The 10,289-nt window shown below is 42.9% G+C and overlaps 1 protein-coding gene across 1 annotated transcript; it reads right to left on the bottom strand.

Moving 5' to 3' along the window:
* Nucleotides 1-223: 223 nt before the first annotated feature.
* Nucleotides 224-5,005, bottom strand: LOC104445645 (wall-associated receptor kinase 3). Its single transcript, XM_039311924.1, is given in 4 exon segments — nucleotides 224-1,362; nucleotides 1,365-1,589; nucleotides 4,446-4,595; nucleotides 4,765-5,005. Coding segments are annotated over 4 exon segments (1,482 nt in total). The 5' UTR covers nucleotides 4,967-5,005; the 3' UTR covers nucleotides 224-457.
* Nucleotides 5,006-10,289: the final 5,284 nt, after the last annotated feature.

Here is a 10,289-nt window from a genome sequence, read left to right as displayed (position 1 = left end):
TATTTTTTATTTTCAAATTAAGATCAAATTTATAAGAAAATTAAACAATAGTGAAAGTAGATACTTTTTCCGGCCCTGATATTGTCTTTTTGGCGACAGTTATTATCTTTGTCTGGATATGGATATTACATTAGGATTAAGTGCAATATAATGAGGGAAAAGTATAGACTGGAATGCCACAAAGTGTACTGGGATTATATTAAGGGAAAAATAAGATAAAAAGGAGAATGGCCGTATGCTAGCCTTCTTTAAGTCTACTTCAGTGCATAGCTGTGCATATATCATATAGATTGTGACACTTAAACTTGCACGAATGCCTGCACAACTATGAGTCCAAAGACACTGCCAAACATAATATATATTCAGAATGCATAATTGACCTAGAAGTCCATATGGACAGTTAATAGACATGTTGTTATGGTAATAAGGATCAGATGCTGGAACCTGCAGAATCCATTCACTGATCAAAACAGAGAGCTTGACGTCCCAGTAGGCTTGTCTCGCAAATAACTGAAGTCGAATGGGATGGGAGGTTTTCTTCATCCACTTCGTATTCATTGTTTTCTTCAATTGTCAAACCATCGAGCTCGCGGTTAATCCTGGTGAGTTGCGCAGCCACTTCGCTCATTGACGGCCTCCTTGCACCACTTTGGTCCAAGCACTTCACTGCAATTTCAGCCACCATTCCTACTCTCTCCATTTCATCTTCGCTAGCACCCTCGAAGTTTATGATGTTGTAAAGTGTCTTATCCTTCACAGAAGAGATGAAATAATGAATGATATTGATTGACTCTTCGGACTTAGTAATAAAATGTGTAGGCTTCTTTCCCGTGAGCAACTCCACTAGGACAGCTCCAAAGCTATATATATCACTCTTGACCATTAGCATACCGGTGACTAAATATTCTGGATCGATGTAACCCCACGTGCCTTGTATTTCATTGGCTAAAACATGACTATGCTCTGGCGATATAAGTACTGAAGTTCCAAAATCAGATACTTTTACGGAGTAATTTTGATCTAGAAGTATGTTCACCGACTTGATGTCGCCACGAATGATTGGGGGTTCTGCACAGGAATGCATATACTCGAGTGCAAGAGCTACTTCAGTGGCTATTCTGAGCCGGTTCTTCCACGATCTCAAGATGGCTGATGTATTCCGATGGATGTGTTGGGAGAGGGTACCATTTGAAATGTATTCATAAACCAGCAATGGTATTCGAGTCTCCAAACATATGCCATGGAGCTTCACCACATTTTTGTGGTTTATTTGCATCACAATTTCAAGTTCCTGCTGGAAATCCCCCTTGATTAGAGACTCGTGTACATCTTTAGGCTTCTTGACTGCGACCATGGTGCCCCAGCGATTTTGCCTTTATAGACAGAACCAAAACCGCCCTCGCCAAGCTTATTGCTATCATCATAGTTGTTGGTTGCTTTTGCCAGCTCCACCTTCGTAAAAATTTGAACTCTCTGGTGTTTCAAGAGCTGACCTCCATTTCGTCCGAAGTTTTTTTGTTTTCTTGTCCTCCTCCACTTGTCAATGACTAAAGCAACAGAAGTTATGCCGCATATGGGCAGAGCAATCACTGCGAAAGAGTATATGCTACTAGATTAAATTCGAGCATGTCATCCTTGTATGGTCCACATAGTTCATAAAAGATATTAATTTCAAATTGGCTACCTATTTAATCTTTTATTACACAATCCGCATCGATCACCATTTATTTGAATCATTGGTCTATTTTCAAAATATAACTACCCAATTTAACCGTGATAAAAATGGTTTCGGTAACAAATGAGTTACCATATTATGTATCATGTAACAATCCTTATAAAAGTCCTCATCTAATCAAAAGAACTCAGTTGAAATACATATTACCAACATCTTCTATTACCCTTCCAAATGTCTTTCCTTGATTATTATGATGAAGGTTTGTTATAAACAAAAGTAAATGAGGAAGCATTCACCTCACATTGTTTCAGCTTTTTTCATTTACGAATGATATAAGAAGCAACCAATTATGCACGTTGTAATTATCATGGTTAAATGTTTTCGTCCATCCTATTGGAGGAAACTTTAACTGGGCTTACGAACATAGATATCATTCAAAATTGTATGTAGGTAAATTTGTATATGGTTTATGTGTATAATGTAGACCACGATTGAAGGAGATTTCTTCTAGCTAGAGATGAAAGAAAATATAGCCTTATTCATCTACACATTAATTATTCTCTAAAACTAATTTTAAATATGAATTGTAACGGGGCAGGGACCAGGATCATGTCCCTTGTCCCCACCCCTTGAACTGAAAACTTGCCCGCCTCGCGGGCACACGGGCACCACTGGAATTAATCATTTTTTTTCTCAAAAAGAGCTAATCCACCTACTAGATAAACTCGACATTTTTCTTATTTTTTACAATTTTTGTAAGAAATAATGGCCAAATGGATGAATTTTATACAAAAAAAAAAGGCCCCTTTGATTGGTTTTATAGAGCCAAAAAATGTGCGAAAATGCGAAGAAGAAATACATGGAAAACAGTTGTACCACATTGATCACCTAGAGGACTTTACAAGCCTTCATCTTCTATAAAAACAAGACTTGTAAAAAGAAGTGGTTATTCTTTGGGTTTTGTTATTATTATTGCATCATCTTCAGAGCAAACATTACAAATCAAACAAAAGAAAATAAATTTCCTTAACGAAGTTTGCACGGGCAGATTTGTCTGGCGGGGCAGCGCTAATAGCCCCACCCCGCGGGAGAATTTGCCCCGCCAGACAGAGATTGTCTGTGCCTCGTGCCCATCCTTTGCTTTAAGAACCTTGCTCCCCAGCTTAGCTTTTAAGTATGGATCCGTTCCTTTTTTGCAGCAATTATTATCCAAATTTTGAAAGGAAGTGATTACATGATAATCTTTAATATCAAAATAACAATTTATTTTGGACCATAAAAATTAAATTATAAATAATTACAAATTTTGAAAGGAAGTAATTACATGATAATCTTTAATATGAGAATAACAATTTATTTTGGACCATAAAAATTAAATTATAAATAATTATAAATTGTTGTGGGATTCACTTTTTAAGAATTTGTGACTTGTTATTTTTATAGTATCTCAAAATTGTAATACTAACAAAACCCTTGAATTTATATGTTTCGCTTCAATAACTTTAAATATGTAAGATAAATGGTAAAATGCAATTTCAAACCTCGGGAAAAACAAACACATCCACTGCAAAATCTCAATAAAAAGGTGGATTATCATACTGTTCTTTGGCAGCATAATCTCAAATCACACAAGCAGTGCCGAAGATCTGCCACCTCTCCCATAGCTTCCTTCTGTTTACTCTCAAAAACTCTATTCGTCGCTTTCTACTCGTTTTACTTTGTTTCTTTATTTTTCTTTTGCTCTGCTTTAGTAGACAATTAATTGAATAATTTTCTTAATTTATGGGAGGATGCCTAAAGGGAACAATTTTTACCCAATTTGAAACTCAAACATAGATTTCATTTGTTTCACGAAAAACAAATGATTTGAAAAATATTTTCCTAAAAAGATCGTTTGTATCGCTTACAAAAATAAATGAATGAAAAATGTTTTTATCATCTATAAGTATATTTAGACATAAATTATTATCAATAATGAATATGGTTTTTAGTGACTAATGATTTCAAGCGAATCAAGTTTAGTCTGAGAGGGCTTTTGTTTGGAAAACCACATTCACACGCACGCATGTGCATGCCAATCATGTTCCTTGGAACCCATCTCCACCTCTACCTCCACCTCCACCTTAGCCATTGGCCACCGCGGTCATCGAAGCTCTCACAAACCCCTCTCTCTCTCTCTCTCTCTCTCTCTCTCTCTCTCTCCGGCGGTCACGTTTCAGGGTCGACGACCATGGCACTCAGAATTCTTAAACCTTCGATTCTTGGATCGGAGGTAAACTTGCAATTTTCAGATAGAAGTTGGACCTTCTAGCCTTTTATCCAAAAGGTGTTTTTGAAGTGAAAAAAGGAAGTGAGGTGCGTGCGGTGAATATTCGACCAAACGAAATAAAAACTGAGTGTGGCCTCGTGTCTATCGGTGAATACTGGGAAAGGAAAAAAAACTTCAGATGAGAGGCAGTTCTGCAGTAGCTGGAACGGATTCTTGAATTGTAAAGGAGCGTAACCCTCCACAAGTTTTCGTAATTCCTATATAAAATATCGTAAGACTCACGGACTCACAGTATTTGTGATCAACAGGCGAGACTTATTTCTTTTTTTTCTTTTTTTCTTTTATGCGAGTGGTGACCAATGATCGCTCGGTTGCAAAGTAAAATCAGACACAATTTCAGAACATCTTAACATAAGCCAGATCAAAAGCAAGTGGACTCGTGAGTCTAAAGCAAGGATAGCTTAAATTATCGAGCGACTATCGCAAGGGAAGTGCAATTACCTGCAGCAACTATGGCGAGACGAGAAATTTGGCAGCCAACTTTGCCATCACCAGTCATGCCAAATGGGCAGTTGCATGTGTAGTTCCCGAGTGTATTCTTGCAATTTCCATGACATGGATATTGTCGTGGATCTTTGCACTCATCGATGTCTGTATCACGCAGAACGGTGAACTGTAAATATACGTTTGTTTGTTCTTCTTCTTTTTCTTTTTTTTTCTTCTGAAAATTACGAATTGGTTGAGGAAGTTAAATCGCGGAACTTATGGCCCAATCCAAAAATATAATTTTTGGCTTGCAAAGAGAACAGAAGAAGAGTACCTTGACATCCAGGGGAGGCATAGGGATTCCCCGTGTACCCAAGCTTGCAGAAGCAACGATAACCCTGCCCGTTTGTGAAATCAGAGCAATTACTGTTGGCGCCACAGGCATAGATCGATCGGTTCGATTGCGCTTCCTTGCAGGTCAAATTTCTTTGAACGACCCAATCCAGGACAGCCTTCGAGTAAACTTCTTTCTGCATATCGGCTGGGACAGGAAGCTTGTAATTGGAGACATTAAAAGTCTCCCGGTCCACTACGAACGCTGATCCGCAAGAGCTGCTCTGAACTGAGGTGTAATTCGTTGAGCTGGTCATGGATATATCGAGGTATCTGAGGCTCTTGGGGATCGACGTCTGACAGCACCCAAGGCCGGAGCAAGCACTCTCAGTCGTGAAGTTGATGTCCTCACGGCAATAGGAGAAGCATCCACTGCCAAAAGTCTTGGCGGCATCCGAGATACGAGCACTGGTGTCGCAACCGAAGACAGTAAGCTTGTTCCTGATGTCCGAAAATGTATATAGCTTGGGAAGTTGGATCCACAGCATGTTAGAGCCGTCAAGCCGACTGCCACTCTTGCTATAGCAGTCCAAAGCTGTGTACACGCCAATGGTCATTGTCCCATTCACCAGGAATATGTTGAGCACCGGAATGTTTTTGCCGAGGTTCAGGATCCCCGATGTGTGGTTGCACCAGAGGACAAGGTCAGGGCTCCACGCACAATCTTCATTGAGCCCGAATGGGAAAGGCACAGTCACGTCGCCACACTGCCGGTTGCAGTAGTCCTTCTCAGTAAAAGTGGCCAAGGCCAAGGCCACTGGAAGAAAACACAACAGAGCCGCTTGCATCTTTATGTTTCTCCGATCTGTGATTTCCTCTGGCTCTCCTCTTACCGGTTTTTGTAAACCTATTTTCGTTGATGCTAATGCTTCAGCTGCAGCCAAGTCAGTCAGCACGCTGGAAGAGGGAGTCATCGATACTGACCCGTGGGAAAATCATTGCTGGCTTTTCGCGCAAACCACGCTTCCGTTTGTAAGAGCTGTGAATATTTCCATATGCAAACTGATATAAATTTAAATACAACTGATGTTTATATACACTTTCATTTTCACTCAAATTGCACACATTCTAAAGCCATGATTGTTTCACAAGGTAACACGAGAAAAATCAGTTTTTTGAACTGAAAATCTTCATGCTTAGTTATTCAATAAGGACTTGTCGCGACCTCTTCTTTTCGGCGCCCGCAATTGGGTATGAGCTCCTAAGGAGGCTAATGGCTCGGCTGAAATTGGTTAAGCCCGGACTCTCCCAAGTCCACCAATTCACGACTTAATGGTTCAAGTTTTTTAACTTGTAAATCAATTTTTAAAATGGAGTCGCCACTAATCGATTTAGGGTGGGTTGATTAGAAACCCAAGTGAGGTATCGGGAGAAATACTCACTCATGCGCAACCAGAGAAATTAAGATTGGGGACTTGATTACACTAGTTAATCACTAATGCCCTTTTGGTACCTAATCTTGTTTAAACCTTGAGGTTTTTGGATGTTCGAGGGATTTTTCATGCATTTTTGGGAGGAAAAACATTTTTGAATATTTTTAATTTTTTTTAATTTTTCGGAAAATAAAATATTTTTTTAATATTTTTCAAAATATTTTTGGAATATAAACTATTTTTGATTTTTCTCGATTTTTAGAAAATAAAACATTTTTCAACATTTTTTAAATATTTTTCGATTTTCTCGGGAATTAAAACATTTTTTAATATTTTTCGAAAATAAATTATTTTTGATTTTTTTGAAATAAATTATTTATTATTTATTATTTATTATTTATTATTTATTATTTATTATTTATTTAAAAATATTATAAAACCGACCCAGGGCCGGATCCGTGGGTTGGGTCCAACTCGGCCGACGACCCGCACGCAGCCCGACTCGGGTTTTTTCTTTTTCTTTTTTTTTCTCTTCAAAAACGACGCCGTGGCCGGGTGTTTGGGGCGCCGGCCCGGTCGACGACCCGGGTTCCTAGCGGAACCCTACTCGGGTCCGACCCGACTCCCGCGAAACCCTACTCGGATCCGGCTCCGGTCACCCGACCCATCCTCCAAAGAACCCTCGGACCACAAACCCTACCCGATTTTCGGGTCCGGATCGCTCGCGACTCGGAAAATCGCAAACCCTAGGGTTTGCGAATCCGCGATGCCGGAGAGGAGACCGAAGCAATTCTGCGGCGACGACGGCCACGGCAGTGACGGCAACGACGATGGGGACCACGACGACGGCGACGACAACGGAATGGGATCGCGATGGACGGCAGGGACGACGGCGACGGCTTTTTTTTTTTTTTTACCTTCTCTTGAACGAAGGCGATGACGAGAGACGGCGGGACCGATCTCTGTGGCGGCGGCCACGGCGAGCAACGACGAAGCGGGGGTTTGATCTGCGACGGTGGAGGCCACGGCGAGGCCCGGGTCTTGGTCGGATCTCGCCGGGGCTCTCTCTCTCTCCCTCGGGCTCGCCCTTCGAGCTCCCAAAGTCTCTCGGGGACCCCTCCGAGCTCACCACACCACGGCCGGCCCGAACTCGAGCTCCCGAAGTCTCTCGGGGACCCCAAGCCTCGGTGGCCTCTCTCTCTCTTTGTCTCTCTCTGTATCTCCCTCTATCTCCCTCCCCTTCGTCAACGATGACCCCCTCTATTTATAGGCGCGGGAGCGGTCGGTCGACAAGGCTTCGACCCGCCGGTTGGACCACCGTCCCATCCGCCATCATCACCTCCTCCGGTCACGTCCCGTTGACGCCAACTGCTCCTCTGCTCCGCACGCGACCGCCGTCCGCTCAAACTTCTCCGGCGTCGCGCCTACCTGCGCGTGCTCCTCAGTGGCGCAAGGAAGAAGACGACGTGGAGGGGGCCGAGCTTGAGGCGACGATGGGCCGAAGGCCCACGCAGGGAGGGGGGCTACCTTTCCGCTTTCGCTTTTCTTTTTCGTTTCTTTTTTGGTTTATTATCCAAAATTAAATAAAACAAAATAGTAATAAAGCCTAATTTTAGGCGTCAACGGTTGCCCCTCTTTGAAGGTGAGCTCACAGAGGTTGCATTCAAAGACAAACTGATGCCTAAATTTTACCTATACATGCGTAGTAGATTATATTTTATTTGAGACCTATTATCCTATGCAAAAAGAGCAATATAACTTTACATATTAAGACAGATAAGAAGATACATGTAGTTACTTACCGGGAGTGAGTGAGATAGGGTGTGAACCCCAAGTTTGGCAAGTATCAAGGCATCATCTTACCTGGTGATATGAGGAGGTTGCTTTTCCAAGGCTCGAACCATTCTTGATCGCTGTTAAAACAATCAATGATTTGTCTAGGACCCGAACCTTTCTTCGGTCGCCTTGACGGAAATTGCTCCTCGGGACCCGAACCATGCTTCGGTCGCCTATTGAGTAATCGGTGGTTTGTCTCGGACCCGAACCATTCTTCGCCGCCCGTTAAAACAATCAGTGGTTTGTCTAGGACCCGAACCTTTCTTCGGTCGCCTTGACAGGAGATTGCTCCTCCAGGACCCGAACCATTCTTCGATCGCCGTGATGGGAAATTGCTTCTTTAGGACCCGAACCATTCTTCGGTCGCATGTTAAAACAATCAATGGTTTGTCTAGGACCCAAACCTTTCTTCGGTCGCCTTGACGGGAGATTGCTCCTCCAAGACCCGAACCATTCTTCGGTGGCCTGTTAAAACAATCAATGGTTTGTCTAGGACCCGAATCTTTCTTCGGTCGCCTTGACGGAAATTGCTCCTCCAGGACCCGAACCATTCTTGGTCGCCTGTTAAAACAATCAATGGTTTGTCTAGGACCCGAACCTTTCTTCGGTCGCCTTGACGGAGATGCACCGACCTTTCTCGGGGCATCTCATTTGTGGGTGCCTGATTTGTATCGAGGACACCAGTTGGTACCCGACCTTTCTCGGGAGATGCGTCGACCTTTCTCGGGGCATCGATTCTGGAAGATACCTGGACATTCACAAGCATATCAAAGAGTACCTGGATATTCACAAGTACCAACCTGAAGGGTATTTAGACCTTTGCAGGCGTCAAAATGGGTATTTGGCTGACCATAGGCATTGAAGGGGTACTTGGATGATCACAAGTATGAATTCTTGGGGGATACTTGGTCATTCACAAGTATCGAAGGGGTACTTGATAATTGGAAATATTGAGAACATACCTTGGATATTTGTGAAAGTGTCCCACCTTCTGGCAATTGGGAAATATCGAGGGCGTACCTGGGATATTCGTGAAGGTCTCTCACCTCCTGGTAGTTAGAATATCGAGGGCGTACCTTGGATATTCATGAAGATCTCTCACCTCTTGGTAATTGGGAATATCGAGGGCATGCCTCGCATATTCATGAAGGTCTCTCACCTCCTGGTAATTGGGAATATTGAGGACGCACCGAGATATTCGTGAAGGTCTCTCACCTGGGTAATTGGAATATCGAGAGCGTACCGAGATATTCGTGAAGGTCTCTCACCTCCTGGTAAAGGGAATATCGAGAACGCACGGGATATTCGTGAAGGTCTCTCACCTCCCGGTAATTGGGAATATCGAGGGCGTACTGAGATATTCGTGAAGGTCTCTCACCTCCGGTAATTGGGAATATGGAGGACGTACCTCAAATATTCATGAAGGTCTCTCACCTCCTGGTAATTGGGAATATTGAGGACGTACCTGGGATATTCGTGAAGGTCTCTCACCTCCTGGTAATTGGGAATACCGAGGGCGTACCTAGGATATTCGTGAAGGTCTCTCACCTCCTGGTAGTTGGAATATCGAGGACATACCTTGGATATTTGTGAATGTCTCTCACCTCCTGGTAATTGGGAATATCGAGGGCGTGCCTCGCATATTCGTGAAGGTCTCTCACCTCCTGGTAGTTGGAATATCGAGGACATACCTTGGATATTCGTGAAGGTCTCTCACCTCCTGGTAATGAGAATCTGAATGTAGCACAAGGCTTACTTGGATGGCCGCAGGCACTCAAAAAGGCTGGAACACTTGGGTAGCCACAGGTGTACAAAGTACTGGAATACTCGGATGAACACAAGTATTTAATGATATGATCTGGGACCACTCAGGCAGGTCCAAGTGCTAGAAAGCATACCTGGACGGCAGTGCCAAGCAAAGCAATGGAATGCTTGAACAGCTGCTATATTATTTGGGGACAACTCGGGCAGGCTGAGTGTCATGAAAAGGAAGTACCTGGACAACGGTGGGTACTTGACGATATGGGGATACCTAGACAGCAGTAGGTATTCCAAGAGATACTTGGTCAGTCACAAGTATCAATACTCTGGGGACAACTCGAACGGGTCGAGTGTTAGGAAAAGGGAGTATCCGAATGGTGACCGGTACTCAAAGACAATGGGATGCTAGGGATGCTAAGACAGCAGTAAGCATCGAAACTCAAGGGACAACTTGAATAGGTTGAGTGTCAAGAAGAGAGTACCTAAACAGTGGTAG

The sequence above is a fragment of the Eucalyptus grandis genome, chromosome 5, assembly GCF_016545825.1.
Source record: "Eucalyptus grandis isolate ANBG69807.140 chromosome 5, ASM1654582v1, whole genome shotgun sequence".
Lineage (NCBI taxonomy): Eukaryota > Viridiplantae > Streptophyta > Magnoliopsida > Myrtales > Myrtaceae > Eucalyptus > Eucalyptus grandis.
This window is presented reverse-complemented; position numbering and strand designations above follow the sequence as displayed.